The 21,326-nt window shown below is 43.2% G+C and overlaps 2 protein-coding genes across 2 annotated transcripts; one reads left to right on the top strand and one right to left on the bottom strand.

Moving 5' to 3' along the window:
* The first annotated feature begins 630 nt into the window (after nucleotides 1-630).
* LOC117139725 (protein sprouty) lies at nucleotides 631-15,481 on the top strand. Its single transcript, XM_033302261.1, has 2 exons — nucleotides 631-1,779; nucleotides 13,380-15,481. Exon 2 carries the CDS (start codon nucleotides 13,576-13,578, stop codon nucleotides 15,343-15,345), a length of 1,770 nt encoding a protein of 589 aa, XP_033158152.1. The 5' UTR covers nucleotides 631-1,779; nucleotides 13,380-13,575; the 3' UTR covers nucleotides 15,346-15,481.
* A 4,047-nt stretch (nucleotides 15,482-19,528) lies between these two features.
* LOC117140601 lies at nucleotides 19,529-20,808 on the bottom strand. Its single transcript, XM_033303612.1, has 2 exons — nucleotides 19,991-20,808; nucleotides 19,529-19,894 (listed from the first exon to the last, which is right to left on the bottom strand). Exons 1-2 carry the CDS (start codon nucleotides 20,175-20,177, stop codon nucleotides 19,626-19,628), a joined length of 456 nt encoding a protein of 151 aa, XP_033159503.1. The 5' UTR covers nucleotides 20,178-20,808; the 3' UTR covers nucleotides 19,529-19,625.
* Nucleotides 20,809-21,326: the final 518 nt, after the last annotated feature.

Raw genomic sequence — 21,326 nt, 5'->3', positions numbered from 1 at the left:
ATTTCCGTTTTTAACACAAACACACCAAGGCACACAGATACAAATGGGCGGTGGAAGAGGGGGGCGAGGCTTTGGGGACCAGTGGTGGTCGAGAGGGGGGGCTATGGGGGGCCAGGGGCGGCAACGTCCGGTTGGTTTTTAGTACGAATAGTCGCAAGAGCTGAATTCGCCCAGCGAGTGAGAGAGAATGACACAGATACATTCGCCTGAGTTTGCTTTGAGTGCGAGCGTGTGTGAGTGAGTCAAATTCGCCGCTAGCATTTCCTGTGCTTGTTTTTTAGCCTTTTAAAAGGGTTTCCTTTGCAAATTTTTAGCAAATAAAATATTTTTAAATGAATCTATAGAATTTCAACTGGAATCGGGTTGGGTAAAACCTTGAAAGCCCCTTCAAAAACGCCAGTAAAACGCCCATTCAGCAAATGCTCTCTCACACACATCCAAACATTTTGAGAATGAAAAATTTCGTTCAATTAAAGCAAAAAAGAGGAAAAAGTGATCGCTGTTCGAATTTGCCGCCTCTCTCACAGTTTTTCGCCGTGAGTTAACAGCGGGCTCTTTTTGAGCCAACAGCGCGCTAACAGGCGGCTAACAGAGGGAACGTCGCACTAAAACGACTGCGGCTCATTTCGCTTCAAAACCTCGTGACGAGCGGTTGCCGCGATTGCCGCGTTCGCTGTCTTTCCGATTTCCTCAAAAAGCAAGCCACTTTTTTGTATAACTACAACATTTTTTTTCGAAGCAACCAAATCATTAAGCAAATCGAGCAACAATAACCTGCTAAACAAAACAATTCACTACCAGAACGCGCTAAACAACCCGCAGATATATATTGAATATATATAAAACAAGCAATCACTTGAAAATATTGTGTGTGGTGAAAAGTGAGTGTTTATTTTTGGGAAATAGAAATAGAAATAGTTAACCAAGCCAACCAACCAATCGCTTCCAATGGAAATCATGTGCCTAAAAATGCAAATTTCTCGAAGAAAATCAACAACGTCTATTTAAAAAACAAAAAAAAGTCAACTCAAGCCAATCAAATACAAAACGTGTTGGGAAAAAGTAAAAAAAAATATAAAAATACAGCAAATACAAAATCAAACAACAACAGTCTCTCGCGCACACAAATATTTTTATAAATCTATATATACGTACATATATAAAATTGCATAAAAATATTTTTTACTCAAGACAACGACGCACACACACGCAGCAACGAGATACACAGATACATTCGCCGCTCGCACACACACGCACACATAGGCGACGACGTGGCCCCGCTCTCGGTGTGTTGGTGTATCTGTGTGTGATTGTGCGACGCCAGCTTCGCTGCTCCACCAACAAAAGCAACAACCACAACAACACTACCGCCGGTCGCCAAGTTGATTATTATTATTTTTTTGGCACGCCAAAAACCAAAAACCAAACCAAAACCCAGCGAATATATAAAAATACGCGTCTGGCAAAAATAATAACAAAATCAAACATCGACGCCGGCGTCGTTTTTGTGTTAATTAAATTTACTTTTGTGAATGAAATGCGAAAGAAAGCAAAGCGAAAAATCACCTTTAATAAATGCTAAATTAAAACCAGCAGTCGCGATCGCGAGTAAGCATCTGAAGAGCCCCCCTCTCCAAATCGCCCTTGGATTACACCCAAAAGAAACGAATTCATCATTTTGGATACTTCTCGAAAATTAAGGATTACACAACACTTTCAACTCACATCTACGGTGATTAATTACGGAATTTGTACCACGGATTGCTTTTGAAAATCAATGTAAGTTCGCCCCCACAGCTGCCAAGATATCTGGGCATATATCTCCCAGATCTCGAATACATAGAAGCTTATAGCCGTATAGCCGAGCAATTGCTGCAATTTCAGTTAATCACGTTTTGGCGTCCAACCTTCGGCCAAATGGATTGCCAGGAAATGCACAGTTCTTGATAGAAATAATTGGTGTATATGTTTATTCCATGCGAATATCTGATTAATTTATGACCGCATCGTGACAAGTTTTTCTCGAAAATGAACATACGTACATACATAGGTAGTGATCGGAAATCAGGAAGAATTAGTATTGGAAATAATCGTGTTTTTGTAGCATTAAAATCTATTTAAGGTGTTGTTAGGTCTATTAATATTTAATATTTAATCACAGTAGAGATAATCAATGAAAGTAAACGAAAGTGTTATCTTGGTTAGACTTCCTTTTTATTTATTTTCATTTCTTACGCTATAATTCATCCTGTTTTTTCACTGCCCTCTTGAATTTCATTGAAGAATACAAAACGTTCTATAGATAGAATCGCTTTGATCTCTCATCCGAGTGTGCTAAAAATAAATATATATAAATGCACTAACTGTCAAAGTAAAATCAAATAAATTTTCCTTGTTTTTTATTTTATTAGTTTTTTATTTGTATTGTATAATTTCGCGGCTGCCGAACAAAATGTTTAACTGACATTTCAAGTTGTTTGTTTGTCTGGCCTCGTCTCCCATCGGTATTTACTGATCGGACCAGACAGATAATCCCAATCCGGCGAATGTGCTCACACACACGCAGGAGTACGAGTATATCAGTTTTTATTGAAAATAAATTGCTCTCCGATTCGGTTTGCATCCGCGGAGAAATTCTAGAATGTGAATTTATAAAGTTGTTTCATTGTTGCCCACCGATCGATCGAGTGATAATGCCCACTCGATCCCATCCAATTCGATTTGATTCGATTCGATTCGATGGGATGCGATGCTATGTGATTCGATCGATCGATCCATCGATCACAGCCGGTTGAGTTCCACAGAGAATTCCATTCACAAATCAGTCGACTGACGACTGACTGACTTTAGCTAAACCTTCTAATCAGTTGCCCACTTTTTCCGGCGTACACTTTCTGTATTTATGTGATGTGTGGGGCAAACCTTTGGACACTTGAGCGTGTTTTTCTACTCTATTTTTAAACACTCTTTCAAGGGGTTTAATCTAGAAAAGAGCGTGAGGTGAGACAGTTTCGTCATCGATACTTTTTAGGTGACTCGATAAGACGAAGACCCCCAGGTATTAGGCTCGTTTTTTCGTTTATATTCTGTTTTTCTTTTTGGGGTCTGTGCTCATGCTTTGGCTTTTGCTTTCTTTTTCACGCTGACACACGCTTAAAAAATCAGACGAGGCGGAGAGGACTGATAAACCGACGAAAAATATTTAAGTTTATTTACTTTTTGCTGGCTGTTAATTTTTGGGGCTAACGGAAACGAGAGGCAGAAAATAAATAAAAGAGGCGTAAAAACTTTTCAACCGATAAGTTAACATTTTTTGATCGATGGTCTCGTCTCGCCTTCTTTTTTGGATTTTTCGGTAGGGCTTTTACCAATCTCCCACCAATCTAACCGATTTTACCAACTTCCAATCGAATTAAGTGGCCTTCTCTGCTGCTGGGTTCTGTTTCGGTATTGTGCTCTGAATTTATGTCATAGCCAAAAATACACAAATACAAATTTCATTCATAATGGAAGGAAATTCTCGCGTTGGCTTCATTTCTTTTGGTTTCGTTTCGCCTCTGCCAAAAACATGTGCACACAAACATATCTGAATAAATAAATTAAATGCTTAATTTTTATTAGCTAAATAAACAGCTAGACACACAGAGCGAAGCACCACATCCACAAGATCCACAATGACGTTGATGACGCAGACGCCAAATAGACAGCCAGATAGATGGATGGATGGATGGACGGATGGACGGATAGATGGGGAAGTCGTGAAGGTTTCCGAGGGGTATATCTATACCATATACACACCTAGGTCTCTGTGCTCGACCAGGGAACTTTGTAGATCACCTGTAACTTTGTATGGGGGACTTGCCTTTTAATCAGTTTCTCCCCCGTCCCCGCGCACCTGATTTATAGCAACCTGTCTATATATATACACCCATGCCATGCATATATCTTCCCCTGTCTTATTTGGGATATATCAAGAATAGTCGGCAAAAATAAAATTACACAAACAACAGCGAGAGGCCGAAATGACAGCAAATTAATTGCATTCGCAAGCCTAAAAATAGATAATCGCGAAACTGTTACCAAAATGTAAGGCAGCCAAGATCCGCTGGGCCACGGGGTATATCCTATATATGCTATAGACTATATGCTATAGACCACACGATTCTGACGACAACAACCGACGACATAATTGAAGCAACGGCTCATAGAAAATCAACTGCAGAGTGCTGGCAATAACCAATCTGCAAGATATGTACCTAAGAGATATATTTACATATATCAAACCGATCAAGTGGCGAAATTTTCAGACCATGTAACATTTACTTAACCCGACGAAAGGTGGGGAAAATCAGGTGCAGGAAATGGGGCACGCTTCAATGGGTTGAGATTTCAGATATGCCATATAGATAGATAGGCATAGCACACATATAGTAAAGTATCTATAAGATATGTGTTTGTGCTGCCAGCAAAGCAAAACGCCAAATGACAGCCCAACAAGAACCGAACTGAACTCAACTCAACTGGGAGCAGCAGAAACAAAACCAAAAACAAAACTAAAACCAACAACCATTTTTATGCCGCAAGCAAACATGTGATTTTCATTATTTTTGTCGTCGCACCGACGCTGAAAAAAAAGCCAGCGAAAACTGGCCTTTTTATTTTTGAAAATTATAATTTTTAAAAATAAATCCAACAACAACAACAATAGCAAGCGTGTTTGTTGTGGGGGCCAACATACAACTGCAATTGAAAGAGCTGACGACTAGCGAATTTATGAAGACTACGAAGTAAATTCAAAGGGTCTATGCGCTTTCCACTCTTTTGTGGGTTAATCATTAATTAATGGGTCTGCAAAGCAATTAATATACAACTTATGGAGCTGACCGAATCAGTTGAATGCTTTGCATATAAATATTTCCCAGTTTCTAGACTGGAATTTACACTTTAGTTAGTTAGTTCCTTAGTCTTTAATCACCTTCATCGATTCGATTACTATTTTTACCCACAAATATTGCTACACATTCCCCCAAAGCTCTTTTTCATGGCTCTAACTTCGTTTCGAGACTTTCCCAGCAAATCTTTTCCATTAGCAGACTAAGACAATAACTGCACCCCCTTCTATTCTCCAGATCAGCCCACGCCCCTAGCTCACTTCCGTTTGTTGTTGCTATTGCTGTTGGATTCGGTTTCAGATTTAGATGGGCTTCAGTTTTGGGAACTCGAGAAGCGTGCGGAGACGGGGGGCTGGGCTGGGTGACCACCCAGAAGGCGAGGCGGTGGTCGAGCAACGCATACAAAACGCTCATTAATCGAGCGTCCATAGAAATGGTCTAAGCACACAGCCAGAGTATATATATATATGTACATACATATAGATCCACTATATGTGCGCAGCTAGAATTGTCGTCAATGAATGGCTGACGACGACAACCTATGATAAACCCAAAGATGTTGATGCTGATGCTGATGATGATGCAGATGCAGACAGAGCAGGCAGCATGGATAAAGCAAGCCAAAGATGAGATTCTTGCCGGGATGGGGGATGGAGCTGGGCGCTGGGAGGAGGCAACTGCTTATGACAGCCCTTTGAATTGGAAGCGTAATGCAATTGCCTGGGCGTGACCTTTGCCACCAGCAGGTGACAACTTGGACACGTCCAAACAAATGCGAAATGCTGACATTTCTCTCGCTCCTTATCACCACTTCATATGCAAAGTCTGAGCGGATGCACTGAGAGAAATAATGCCTTACTAAGGAGTAAAAACCATGAGTTAGCGATAATCTTATTTTCCAGTAAATCAGTTCAATATTTAAGTGTATTACTTTGTCATTATATGTAAATTACTTTGACCTTTACGCTGACCTAATGGCTTGATAACGCGGCAACTTTTTAAAAAGTTTTTAATATGAATGTATATACTCTAATAGTTAGCCCTATTAGTGAACTTCTAACCATCTAACTAAAATGGTTGCCCATTTTCTGCCGTGTGAGGGCAAAAATAGCTAACTGAGCGTGGACCAGGACTTCATGTGCGTGTGTGTGTGTGAGCGTAGGTGACCTCAAGACGCGCCCACGCAGCCTTCCTTGGAGACCTTCAGTGGGCGTGCTCGTCCACCCAAAGCCCAAAAGAGGGAAAAAAAACACTTTAAGCGTCAGTTTTCCCCGTCAGTCTTATCTGAGCGTTACAGGTGGGGCAGTGGAGCTGCCTGCATAAGGCTGTGGCTTTCCGCTTCTATTTTTCGTTCACTGCCTTGTGCTTGCTTCGTTGGAAAATCGGTGAGCTAAAAATAGATTTCGGTTGCCACGCTTCAAGGGAAATGAGGAAAATTAGGAGCGAGGCAGACGAGTCAAGTGCGTGTATCTGTGCGGCTTCTGTGGGCGGTTGGTGGTTGGTTGGGTTGTCTTTTAGCTGGTGTGTCTGGCGTTTTGGGGGTGTGTTCGTGACACGACAAAGTTGCCGAATCAAAGTGTAATGATGGGTTTTAATTGGGGGAAACTATCTTAAAAGCTTACTATGCAACAAATATGTCCATTAATAGATTGGTTATTCAGGTAAAGACTTTTCTATCTCACAGGTATTCTGATTTCAACATAAAGATACATTTCAATTTGTATCTTTACCTTAATTTGGTTTTCGTATTGACATCTCTAGCCATTGAGAAAAGTTTGCTGCCAAAGTCACGCACTTTTGGCCCTCATTATTTGATCAACTTTGGCTTTGCCTTCGCGCCTGTGGGTCTGTCTGTGTGTGGGTGAGTGGGCGGATGTTCCTTTTTGGGGGGGGTGCGTGTGCGTGTGCCCGTGCTTGTGTGTGAATCTGAATCTGTGTTGTTGTACATTAGGGCGGGTCAGGTTGTTTACATTGCCTTTCGCCAATTTCGGGTCTCTTTTCTTGGTTGGGGAGGTGGATGTGAGGGGGCTGTGTGGAATTGGGATGGTTTTTGCGGGCCTATTGCGGACCCAATTGTTGTTGCTATTTCGGGGCAAGGACTCTATAAATAGCAGGGAAATTTATATAGCAGACACAGAGACAGACAACCTGGCGTTGTGTGCGTGTGCGTGTGCATGTGTGTGAGTGCCATTGACGTCATCACCAGCATGTCATGAGTTTGCCGTGCAATTCTTATTTATTTAGTTTCGTTGTCTTTTCACATTTCGGGCCAAGCCAATGAGCATTGTCTGTGTGTGTGTGCGTGTGTGCCGCACACAGATACTCACCAACACATGCAAACTCAGCCAGCTGTCGCCTGTGCAGTCGACGGCGCAGTCAACGTCTCTGCCAGCTTCTGTGTGGGCGTTTGCGCGTGTAAGGATGTGAACGGAATTTTTGAATAGAACACGCAAATTAGATATAGAAAATTATGTGTATGCTCTCTATGCTCTATCTCATGGCTCTATTAGTGCGCCCTGCCTTCATTGTGCCCAGCATTATATTCAGCATTCCCTACTTTTGCGTTTCTCGAGAGGGTTGGGCCGTCTACCGAGGTGTGGGCGTTGCTCGGGGATCCGGAGAAGGAAGGTTGGGCATACATACATAGGTATAGCCATGATATCTCCGGCAGGAAGGTAACTGTATTATCATGTCGAAATTATAAAGCCAGACGACGGAAATGATGGGGTGTGTGGGGAGGAGGGAAGTCGTCTCTGCTGCGTGGGAAAATGGAAAAGATCTCTTGGTGACTTCTTCTTCTTCTTTACATTTCCATGCACTCATGGGTTAGATCTGCCAAACTAGAGGCGGAATTCTGATTTTAAAGAACGCAATCCGTGAGATCCAGCTAACGAAAAGTAAACACTCTTATTCGAAACAAAAATATATGATTTAGGTGAAGTTTCGTGTTTTTGTTTTCATAATCTGAATCCATTGAATCGCAGAGCCCCGAAAGCAAATAAATCATCCCACATATCATTCCTTGGCAATGATGAGGCAACCGATCCCCCGACTTCCCGATCATTCAGTTCTGTTATAATACCCCATTTACGAGTGCACCTTTTCAAGAATGAAGCGAATGCAGGCGATTGAGAACCATGCACAACAATGGAGGATAGGCAAAAAACCGAGAAATAGAAATCCAAAATGAAAGGAGAGCAATCAGCCAAAGAGCGGGACGGCTAGATAAGGAAAAACAAGCAAGCAGTTGGGAAAAAGAGAAAATTTTTCACAATGAAACATAGAAAACATCTGTTGGATGTTTCTATAAGGCCCCAGACAAGAGCGGGTATCGGAATCTCGACCGATGTTGCTGCTGTTGCAATAGTGTTGCTGCCGTGTGTTTGCTGTTGCTGTTGCTGTTGCTGTTGTGCATGGCCGGACAAAAGGTGCAACACACAATGGAACACCACTTACGCACTTGGATGGGGCAGAAAGAGAGGCGAGATGGTGGGATGGTGAGATGGCGAGGCAACACATGTTGCAGCTTCCTTTTTGGCTGCCACTTAACTGCAACTCACTTCAGTCATTACAACGCACGGCGGAGAATTCGAATTCTACCTGAAATCTACCTACTTTACGCACACACCATCACACACCACACCATCACACCATGCCATACGATACGATAGCCTAGAGAAAACGCAGATCCGACGGGACGAAGACAATCAGGCCGAGAAAATCTTAAGGTCGATCACTTGTAGTTTATGGGCTTCTTCTCCGCCTCCTGCCTCTTCCCCTTCGCGCGATCTCTAGACCTCTAGACCAGATCAAACCAGACCAGACAACAGACCAGCATCGTGGAGCAGGGAAAACAGGGGAGATTACTTTACGGAAACTAGTTCGTTCTCAATGGGATCTTATAATACTATTTTGGTTTGATATTATTTAACTTTAGTTATTAAGTTATTACATGATGGTACAGGCACTTAAACAAAAAAGTGTTTAGTTCTCGCATTCCACGGAATTCCTTCTCTATACACTTTCTTAATTGTTTATAAACATGAACTAAGTAAACCCCCAAATTATAGTGGTACTACCATTCCCTGAACCAGTTCCCATTGGCGACATCTCTGAGCCGTCGAGCGTTGTCTGGGCCTCCAGTTTGATGGCATCTTCTTGGCTCAGCTCATTTGTTGGTGATTTGATCTTTTGCTTCTTCTCGGCTCCTCCTCCCCTCGAAATCCCCCACTCCAAGCCAGCTCACACACACTCTCCACACCGATCTCAGCCAGAGTTGGCTTCAATGATTTCTATAAAAGTAAGGAAAACCCGAAGCGAACCATTCCAGACACAAGAATGAACATCATCATCATTATGATAATTATCATTCAGGGCGACTTTGGTGTATATATCATTAGCACACACACGATCACACACACTCTGCCCGCTGAGCTGGTGTGCGTGAGCCCTTTGCCACATGTGCTGCTCATTTGCTTTGAAAACTATTAGCTGATGTTGCTGCTGCTGCTGCTGATGCTGCTGCTGCGGCTGCAACATATGGTCGGTTGGGCATTTAAATAGTTTAATGATCTGTGCTCTGTGACTGGCTGCTGCTTGGTGTTGTTGTCGTGGCAGCAGCAGCAGCAGCAGCAGCAGCAGCAACAGCATCAGCAGCAGCAGCAACATCAAGCGATTCCCGTTTCAGTTTCAGTTTTCTCATTCGCGTTTTGTGCCCTCCGAGTTGCCTGCAGTCATTAGCGTTTCCTGTGTAGGTTTTTCATCTGTCGCTCTTCGCATTTCAGTTATCTACTCATGTGTGTCTGCCCTCGGAGCGTGTGTATCCGCACATATTTTTAGCAGAACTCAAAAAAACATACATACATTTGTAAAAAAGCAGTTTGAAAGGGCGATGCCAAGCTGAAGCCCCTGATATGCATATATAAAATAAACCCCTAAATAATAATCATTTTTACGCTGGCAGAACTTGACACAAAATCGTAATGGGAGCAAAAAATGAAATAAATCAGAAAGAACGCTGAAACATTGTCTTAAACCTAATTAAAGTATAAGCACGATTTCCAGACATGATCGAATGAATTGCAACTCGTACTTTTCGTGTCGTCATTGCTGACAGTTTCAAAAACGCTAGTTTCGAATAAACACTAGATCAGCACTAAAGTAAATTATGACAAAGTAGGCTTAGTGAAAAGAGTTCATAGCCGCGTGCGAGCGATTAAAAAATAATGTCATATCGTACTTAATGTACCTTCTGCTTAAAAAACCGTTTTCCTTGTTTACTTTTGTCTTGAGCAGGCCTCTTAAAAATAAGAAACAGCAATTAAGCGCCTGAAAAACGATTTTGTCTGGACTTTTTGTGAGTAATTTAATTGGGTCATGCTGGCATTGTTCGCTGGGCAATAACTTTTATTAATTCATTTGACAATTGGAACGGTAAACGTAGCCGTTGATAAGCCAAAGAGCGCACTTCTCGGTCGCCAGATACATTATACATACATTACTACATTATTCGCCGGCTTATTAACCAGAATGGCAGGGCAGAGTAAGAAATCAAACCAGTTTCGCATTTGATTTATTTTTATATAAAAACGCTTGCATTGTTATTGTTGTTGTCGGTCTGTCTGTCTGCCTTAAATAATTTTATTTAAATCGCAACTGGCAGTGACACTTGTTTGCGCAAACAGCCAAACAAACAAACAAACGCAAACCAACAAAGGCGAATCTCTTCGAATCGTTTGAATGAATTAGCCGGGCGACAAAGACCTTCAGTCCCTCTCCCCTCCCCCCCCTCCCCCTTCGTATTTTCACTTATTAATGAAAACGCTTCAAATGCCACATTTCATTTCACATTTCGTGCGCCATTGAATCACACTCTCTGCCAGCGAAATAATTTATTTTTTATTCAAGCCATCCAAGGTCAAAGTTTGCCCAACGTAAAAATACGAAACAAGAAATAAAAAAAAAGAAACAGCGAGCAAAAAGAATTTTAGCGCAATTAAAAATAAGCGAGTGAACGAAAAAAGAGCAACAAAATTGTTTTGAAATTACGTACAATGTTTTTGTATTCTATCTGCTGTGCCCAATTAATTTAAGAATGAAATCGAAATCTTGGCATTACTTTGGGCTGTGCGTCAAGCGGCAAAAAAAAGCAAAAATAAACTTTGAATTATGTTTATTTATTTTTTATTGGGCAATTTGAATATGTTCTTTACGGTCCGCATTTACACCTTTTTAGAGATTTTTAAGAATTTATGGATAATTATAAACTGAACTTCGATTTGGAACGCCATCCATTGAACGATGACCATCATCTCCATAACATCAAAGCTCTTCGCCTCAGAGTTCATTCTTAAAAAATCAGATAAATAGTTTACTACCTAGAATTTCGTATATCAAAGAGCGGAAAATATCGAGATGATGCTTACAGATTTTCCACCACAACCCCCCACCGCCTCGGAAAAGTCGATTGCCAAATATATATAAAGAGGAGGGACCTGTGCCGCGATTTTCTTATTGGCAATCAGTGGCGATCCACTGCTACTGCCACTGCCCCACATCCCATCCCCCCTCCCCCTCCACTCCTCACACGACGTGTGTTTTCGTTGATTTTCTATTTTGTTTTTCCCAATTGTGATCATTCTCGAAAATTGTTTTTGAGTACCGGACATGACGTCAATAAGTGGGCGTTTGTGTTAATTTTCGTACCCACCGAAAAACACACACTTAACCCACTCGCATACCTACATATAGCTCTGCATATATGTATGTACTGTATGTAGATTCTCTGTATTTATTTCTTTTGGGGCGTAGAAATTTTCGTTGGCGCTAAAAACAATTTTTATGCGGCACAATAATAATAATAATTCTTTGGGCTTTTTATCGCTAGATATCGCTGCATGCACAGCAGTGGTCAGGTGAATAGTGGCAATGAAAAATATTGAAATATTGTTTAGAAAATAAAGGAAATACAATATTTAACTTGCATTTACTCTAAATGTTATTTAATTCGATTTACTCCTAGTATTTTGCCCTCAGCTGTCTGGCTGGCTGGCTCTTTTATTAATTTTTATGGACGAGAGACGCCATTTATTAATTTCCTGTATTTCCTTATTTGCCAGGGGGCACCACGTTGCCTTTAATTATGTGTAAACAAATATTTATCTAAACGCGACGTCTGGCGGGACTTTCGAAGTCCGCGGCCTATCGCATTACTCATACGCCGCGTTGACCAGATTAACTGCTGCATCGCTATAAATCGAAAAGAACATGCCATAAAACTGCAGTTGTTTCGCCATAAAAATGCTTTATTTCGCTTGAGCCGATAGCGATCGTGCCATAATTAACATGATCATCATCAACGCCAAAAATGTACTCAGTCAAAGTTCAATTAGCATCATTTGCTTTATTCATTCGCTTCGTTCTTCGCTCTCGATCGGTTGTACATACAAATATACATATTGTAGAGATTCAAATGATTCGAGATTCTCGCTAATTTCTTTCTGATATGCCAAATCGAACAATTATGAAAGTTATTCCATTTATTTTTATGGCCCTACGTCATACGGAGCGGAAATACATACTCGTATGTGAAAAGCGAGAGGAGAACGCTGAATGGAATTTCGAAAATACATTTTCGTTTCAATATAACCGCCGAATCAGATTGGCGGGGTGAAAGCAATTAAGGCAGATAATAGGGGTTAGCAAAGTCGAGGGCGCAAACGCATGTAGATCCCAAAAAAAAATTATAAAAAACAAAAAACCCATAGTACTACGAAACACGCTCTTTCGACTCCAGCATAAGTAAGCAATTTGATCTTAAACATTTGGCGGTTGGCCCAGGCCCAGTTTCCCTAGAAACTACGAAACACAATCTCCGAAACATCATGTCCCGCCGATTCCGTTGAACCCGCAAGCATTATGAACCGAAATAATAATAATAATAAAAAAAATCATAAAGCCAGTGTGTGCTGTTGCCCTATGATGTTTACATAAAAGTCATGCCGATAAAAAATACGGTCTATATTTGGTATATAACGTATACGTATAATAAATATGACGCGCGACCTTCTCTCACTTTGGTTTGCTAGCTGCGGAATTAATTACAAACATTAAAAACGTCGACGAAGAAAAGTTCACTTCTAGCCATCCACTCTTAATCCAAACAAAAGCATCTGGCACTTTGGACCCGACCCAGAGGCACGCCCTCGTGCGCCGCTCGGACCACTTCTACTATTTCTGGTCACTATTTATTTTGAGTTTATCCATAAGCATGGCGAACCCATCTACGTGCCATTTCGGTGGCTGCGAGAACTGCAGAAAGCAATCCGTGGCGTTCTTGCACTTCCATTTGGGGGTCGATAAATAAACGTGGATTACTTTTAGGCTTTTTTATCGCAGTTGGATTTAGCCTAGAAATATAAATACAGCAAATGGCATGCCAAATGAAATAAATAACTAATTTTCGATTTCATTTCCATTTACTTGCAGAAAGCAATCGCAGCTGTCTGAATCTGCAAAAGGATGAAGGCAAATCGAGCTGAGTCCGGGCGCAGCAACTACGATCGACGGCATTGAGGATCTCGGATCTCGAGGTGGAGGAGCGATCTCGATCTCGAGGTGGAGCGAGGAGCGGAGGAGGAGTGGAGGAGTGCAGCTGGGGGAGGAGTCCTGGTTACAACACTACATGGATCGCAGAAATGGCGGCGATCCCTTGGCGCCACCCCGGCCCCCGAAGTTATTACCGCGCGTGCATCGACCAAGGGCGCCGGAGCCGACGTTGAGTGGTGTCGATCATACCGCAGGAGGAACTGCATCCGCACTAGCATCAGGAGCACCAGGAGCACCAGGAGCATCATCTGCAGCACCCGTAGCAATCCATAACAACAATTCACAGCAGCAACTTAGTATTAGCGCCGCCGCGAGCAACAACAATACGATATCGATAATACCCGCATCGCCGGACTTCGACGACTACCAGATCCACCATCTGACCTTCCTGCCCCAGCGTCCCAGCAGTCTGAGCCGGAACAGCAGTACGGCGTCATCGACTACGGCGACGGGCATTAGTGTCTCCGGTTCGGGATCTGTGTCGGGTTCGTCGTCCAGCTTCACGAGACGTCGACCGCCGGCACCTGTACCGCTGGTCAACAGCATAAGCATCAGCAACAACAACAACAACAGCATCAACAACAACTTCCTTAGTCATTTCCAAAGCGCTGAGCCGGCGAGCAACGCTCTGGGCCAGCCGCCCGCCTCCCCCGTCACGCTGGCGCAACCGCGACCCGAATCCGAAAGGCTAACCAACGAGTATGTGGACACGCCGCTGCAACATGCGACGCGCTCGCAGCATCCGGCTGGCCAGCAGGATAATGGCCAGACGACCACCCACCACCTGTTGCTGCTGCCCCAGCGGAATCAGCACCTGCACCTGCAACAACACCAGCAGCAACAGCAGCACCTGCAGCAGCAGCAACAGCAGCAGCAGCAACACCAGCAACATGCGCGACTGGCGACGACGACGCAGGCGACGTCCGTTGGCAGCGACCACACCGATGGCTTACTACATTCGCACCTACAAAATAGCACCACTAAACCACCCGCCTCGAAGCAGCCGGCACCGCCCAGACTGGGAATGGGCCTGGGATTGGGATTGGGTCTCGGTCTGAACCAGCCCATCATCACCAAGCAGCCGACACCCGCCACGCAAAAGGAGCACATGCACGCGCTGGAGGAGCTGCTACAACCGGGCGGAGCCGGCGGCAACGGAGGACCCCTGGTGATGGCCGGCGATCCCAGCCTGCTGAATCCCATCGTCTGTCCGCGATGCGGCCGCTGTCGCTGCGAGCAGTGCCAGAGCCCCAGGCCGCTGCCCCAGACGTGGGTGTGCAACAAGACATGTCTGTGCAGCGCCGAGTCGGTCATCGACTATGCCTCCTGCCTGTGCTGCGCCAAGGCGCTGTTCTATCACTGTGCCCGGGACAACGACCTGGACTGCGATGATGGCAACGGCACACCCTGCGTGGATAATCCCTGCTCCTGCGGTCCCTACAAGCGCACCCAGAGATGGGGCTGGCTGGGAGCACTGTCGATCTTCCTGCCCTGCCTGTGGTTCTACTGGCCCATGCGGGGCTGCATGAAGCTGTGCGAGAAGTGCTACGGCAGGTTCGCCGGTCGGGGATGCCGCTGTCAGGGCATCGGCGGAGGAGGAGCAGGATCCGGAGGCGGAGTGGGTAGCATTGGATCCACCAGCAGCATGCTGCCCATAGTGCCGCTTGGGGTGAATGGCAGCGGGCTGGGCGGCGGCGTGAGCCTCTCCGGCGGCGTGACGGATGGTGGACTCAACCAAGCCAATGGCAAGGCCATGGATCATGGATGCAGTGCCGCCAGGAGCATACTGCGAAAGGGTGACCTCACCCCGGAGAAGCGGCTCCTGGACTCCAGTCCCGACTACTAAGGGTCCTTTCCATGTGCCCGGTTTTTTACACGAGCAAAAAGCCTGTGGCACAAATGGGAAGCTGGATCATGGACACATACCCCCATATATATATGGAAAATATTTAATATATGATTTAAAAGGATATATAAAAAAAGAGGAAAGAAAGAAAGAAAGAAAAAATTAAATAACCAAAGACTGCAAACAGATAATTATTAATTATTAGAAATGTTATTTAAAAAATAATTTTTTGCTTAAAACAAATCGAGTGGCGACGAGTGGAAAACAAAACTGACGAAACGAAAGCGATTAGGAATTATTTTTCGAACGATTTTTTTGTATTATTTGATTTTGTTTTACTTGCTTAACTAACTCTTCAGTTCAACGTTCAATTTCTAAGTCAAATTCTTACTTTATAAACATAACTAGTTGTATGCAAATAATTCCAATGAATTTTCCACGAATGTAAAGTAAACGGGCGAAAGTTTTTATTATTTTCATATACAAAACTGAAAAACTGAACAATTTGGGGCAAGCGTAACAAAACACCATATTATATATACCTATATACACACACGGGAGAACTTTTAGAGAAATATTCAATGGCGTAAATTAGTCAAATATTATATATACCAAGTCCAGTCCATTTTTGATGTTGTAGAAAGAACAGAAACGAAACAAAACAAAAACCGAAAACTGAAAATTACACAAAAAATATTTTAGAACTTTACGAATTTAAATCTTAAAATTGATATGTGTGTATGTGTGTGTATGTTGCGGGCGACGAACTTTTCGATAAATTTAGAGCAACCTATAGACCAGTCTAAATGTGCTTAGAAACCGATATAGATGTACTGCAAACCAAAAGTCAGTTAGTTTACTTTACCAACTACGAAGCCGGAAAAAATCTGAGGAGCGAAAATATGGGATAACGAAATCGGTTGCTTATGAACTTATTTTATAGTTGAAGATAGGTCGGTGGGTTCGTAGTGTTTCCAGCCAGCAGCCCCAAAAATGTGAGCAAGATTGTATATATGATGAAATTTTTAAGCGAAATGCGAGATACAAAATGCAAGCAAATTCCAAATAATAGAAAAACAAAAAACAACAAAGCAAAACTTAAGTGTAACGATAAACCCACATCTAAATGCAGCAAAATACAAACAAACATTTTTTGTATAGAATATCCATATGATATATGACAACAAAAACAGTGGCAAATTAGCAACTTAAAACAAATTTATACACGTAAAAGCAAGAAGCAAGCGAAAAAAGTAAATTAAAGATTAATGTTAAACACTAAAACACATTACTATATGCTATATATGTAATCTGTATATGTACTATATATAACTATATATATACGCCTAGATATACACACTGAAAACTATGCTTAAAACTCCTAACTTCTAAAAAAACGCAACAAAAAAGGAAAAAATAAAAACCCCAAAAAACAAACTAAAAGCTGGAAAAACTCCTTAAAGCCTAGCCGTTAATGAAAATTCAAGAAGCGCAGACCTACAACAAAAACAGAAAAATTATACACGCATAATGATAAAGATAACGATAAAGATAAATATTAATATTTAAGGCACTCTATACATACAAAAGCTATGCATAATGAATATTTATTTTATTTGTACATTTCATTATAATAAAATAAACTGAGTAGAAAGTGGACGCGTTGAGTAGGACGAGTATGTGGGGTTTTCACTACGATGCCCTGGAGAACCAGAAGAACTTTATGTAATGTTTTTAGAATGTATGTTCCGTTGAAAACTACAAAATAAAAAAAATCATATAATACTAAAAAATATAACAACTTTCATGTGTTTCATTGCTGGTTCCCAGGAACACAGCGACTGAACCCACAGTATGTGCTGCTACGAGGAGTAGTATTATTTTTCCCTATAACTTAGGATCCCTTTTCTCCCCCGATCTCGCGTATCTGTGTGAGTGTTCGGTTGCCTCTGTATTTGTGTGCCAAATGGCTATGGCAAAACTAAAGCAGCTGTTTCCGGTATTTGATTGATAGTGAACTGGCAGTTTGTTTATCTCGAGCGCACACGGACCGACCGGAGGCCCCGAGAACAGAACGCGATTCTCGTTTGGCTTCGGATTGGGGCTGCTCACACAGATACTCACCACCACCAGTGCGCCATTCCGCACACACACACGTGGCCATCCAGCGGCAAACGAACGACGATGCTGCTGCTGCTGCATTTTGCGGATGCTATTTGGGGCCGCCGTCGGCGCACTTATTTTTAAATTACTAAAAACTGAAAAACGCTGAAAAAAGTGCTGAAAAAAGAACAGAATGTTGCTGCCGTCGCCGATGTGTTGCCGCTGTTGCTGTTGCACAAACATTGCGGGCGGCGGCATCTCACCGACAACCTACGATGAAAATTTACAACGGAAGGCGCGCATCAAATGTTGCAGCCACATAAACACACTCACACACACGCACACTGGCCCGTGTACTTAATTTAAATTTAACTGCAAAATATTTTCACTCGCACTGGAGGGAAGTCGGAAAAGTATTTCGAAAACGCCTCCCACTTCGGCACCTCCCAGTTTGCCACAGCTGATCGAGCTGAGCTCAATAATCTGTCTCAAATTAACCCATTTTGTGAAGAACGATTGGTCAAGATACATTTCAAAATAACAAAAAGCAAAAGATACTTTCCTTCTTTTGGGATTGCTACAAAAGAGAGTGTCTTAAAAACACTTATTTACATATTATAAACAAAAGGTTTAAAATTATGTTAGCAACGACTTGAATCTGATGAAGAAATCATTTTCTAGCCCCGTTCAAAATGGGTTAGGATAGCACGTGCAAAATTGTGTCAGCTCCGCGAATTTCGCTTTGTTTGCCCGTTTGTTAATTAATGCAAAGTGCAGTAACCGTTTTGCATAATTGAAGGCAGCGACTGACTGCCCATTGCCCATTGCCCATTGGGGCATTTCATTATTCAATCATAATTCGCGCGCTCAACGCGAATTACAAACAGTCGGTCCATATATATACATATGTACGTACTACGGGCATGGATGTGCCACTAGTGCTATATAGTACTACATACATACATACATCTGTACATATGTATGTGGTGTGTGCGAGGGGCTGGTGGTGATAACCCGCCGGATCGACCGGGGCTGTCGGGGTCATCCGGGTTTTCGCAAAAAGAAGAAAAGAGGAGCACAAACAAATGGGAGGCACAAGAAAAAGAGAATGAAACCGAAAGAAATAAACGCAAATAAAACATGACATTTTTTGTGCCTGTAATCAGTGGCGGGCAACCGCAGCCCCAACGCCAAGGGAGGGGCTCCCGATTCGGGTCCAGACTATCCCCCGATAAGCCTTGCTGCACGAGACCTGCCAATTCGCTCGAAACTCGCTCCGATTGACACACTTTGGTTCAGATCACCGAGAGAAATGCTACTAATATTGTCAATTCGTTGGAAAGCGGTTTCAATTTAAGGTTATGTAAAATTTAATAGCTTAGTAGCAGTAATAGTAGTGGAAAATGAATTGTAGTAGTAATAGTAGTAGTATATCTTGCTCTCAAAAGTGAACTTAGATGTATCGTAAAACATATAAGGATTACTTTCTTAAGAAAAAACCACCACCACCAAACAATATTCTTTCAATTAGAAGTACTCCATACATATTTTTCTCAGTGCAGCGAATGAATGAAGCAGCAGCACTGAACTCGAACTCGAATACTCGCCGGCAGTCGCCAAGATGCAGTGCCTCTGATTGAAGTGTGCTATATTTAACGAGCGAGCTGATTGCGTGCAATGCAATTCCGCCAATTCGAGTAACTCCCTCCTCGAAAATCCACCGCCCATCCCCATGGACATTTTGGGGCTGGGCAGGCGACAGTTCCTCTAATGAATGAAGTTGATAAGGGAGCTCCGACGACCCACTGGGAAACGGAATGCACTGGCTACAGTGAGCCAACGCTATCTCCCATTGATCATTAGATTTCCGAATAAACTATTATTATGCACGCCGGCATTTCCATTTTCATTTCGCCTTTCCCCGCAACCCTTAGCTTTTCCATTCGTATCGATATCGCTTTTCGGGCGAATTGCTTTGAAGATTCTCTCATTCATTGCACGCAATGAATCAACTTTCGATCAGTTCTGCGATATCTCTAGTGGACAAGTGAATACAGTGATCTCCCGCTAATTGGTGGAATAATATTTTGATGTTATATTTCTTCATTTGAAAGAAAAAGAAAAAAACAGAATAGTTTATATTTCCATTTCTGCCGCCATCTGCCCCATCTGGCTGACTAGTGATTGAGTTCCAGTCGCATTGTCACTGGCTGAAGGTGAATCTCGCATCTCTCGGATTGCCGGAGGGGAAACACTGATACGATTGCCAGTGGAGCTGCTCTAACGTCAAGGAAGCGGCGGTGATAAGCTATCAGTATCCGTATCAGTATCAGCATGCCAGTACATACTATATGGACCCATGCCCGAAGACACACGCGATGGCAGATGAGCATAGTTCCATAGACGGTGCAAGATTCGCACTCGCACTGCAGACATGCTGGAAGCTCTTGAATGACAGATCAATGAAATCATTATGGATTCGCTGAAACCGACAAACTGCGCACACACAGCCTCGAAAATTGCGCAAAAAATGCGAACTCACGGCAGCATTCGGGGAATCGGAATCGGAATCGGGATCGCCAATCGCAAATCGCAGAGCACCGAATGGCTGGCGTGGCATCTTGCATCCCAAGGAATGGGAACAGGTTCGAGTTCGCCAGTTCTCCGATTCTCGGGTTCTCTGATCCTGCGGCGGCGGAAGTTGCTTGTGGTTTTGTATTTGTATGCATCGCCCGTCGGTCGTTATTCGTGTTGCACTGAGACAAATAAGTGGTACGTAGATAGATTTTGGAGTACACTCATACATATTCATTATTATGAGTAATCACTACAGAACGTTGTGTTCTCTTCATATATCTTAAATATCTTTGTAAGACCCCGTTTCTTGCAGTGCACTCTGTTGTTTGCTCCTTGACTGCTGGCGAGGTGCAACAGGTGCAAAAATCACAACAAATACTCACATCCGCTGCGAGCTGCTTTCTGGTTTACTCTGTGTCCCGTCTCCGCCCCCCAAAAGGGAACGGAAGCACCTGTGATATGGACGCGGATCGCACGTGATTTCCTTGGCCTTCCGATGGAACTACGCCCCTGATCCGCCTCCGCCTTCGTAGCCCTCTCCCTCTCCACCACTTCCTCCTTGGCAAACAATTAAATTTGTTTTTATGGCCCAAGTGCTGTACATGTCCGGAGAGTTCGGGTTCGAGACCGAGTCACCCCCTCCGATCTGACAAATTCATTTGACACTTTGCCAGCCTTATCGTCCCTCGATGTTGCCGCCGTAATTGTTGTTGTCGAGTGCGCCACCGATCTGTGGAGCTATGGCTCAATGGAGCCATGGAGCTCTATAGCTCCATAGCTATAATGCTATAGTGCTATATAGCTTTGGCTATAAAGGCCCAGCTGAATCTGAAGTTGGAAACTTGTTTCGGCTTTCGGGGCTTTCGAAGTCGCATTCTCAGCGTGTTTGCCATGTTGTCTATGTTGCTGGCGTGTAGTTGTTGCTGCTTGAAGCACATAATTACCGCAGCGCGTATTTAATCCGACAAATGGTTTCAACCTTAGTTGAACTTTGTCTATGGGCCGCACTCAGCCCCTTGTAGTTGCTGCTTGCCGCTTGTGGTGGTGTTGCTGCTGCTGCGATGTTGCTGCCTGGCATTTCTAATATTCCATGACAGCCGCTTGAAGCTGAAGCTGAAGCCAAAGCGATTTCTGTGGTTACAATGTAATAAACCTTGACAAGCTTCGGATGGGTTTTTTGTTGGTCGCCGTTGGCGGAAGGGGAGCTTAACCGAAAATCTCGGCTCACAAGTTGGATGATGTCAAGTGCTAGCGGTGCTTAAGTCCCAGACTTCTGGTTCTATGCAATTTCAAGCTATTAA

This window comes from Drosophila mauritiana, chromosome 3L (genome assembly GCF_004382145.1).
Source record: "Drosophila mauritiana strain mau12 chromosome 3L, ASM438214v1, whole genome shotgun sequence".
Lineage (NCBI taxonomy): Eukaryota > Metazoa > Arthropoda > Insecta > Diptera > Drosophilidae > Drosophila > Drosophila mauritiana.
This window is presented reverse-complemented; position numbering and strand designations above follow the sequence as displayed.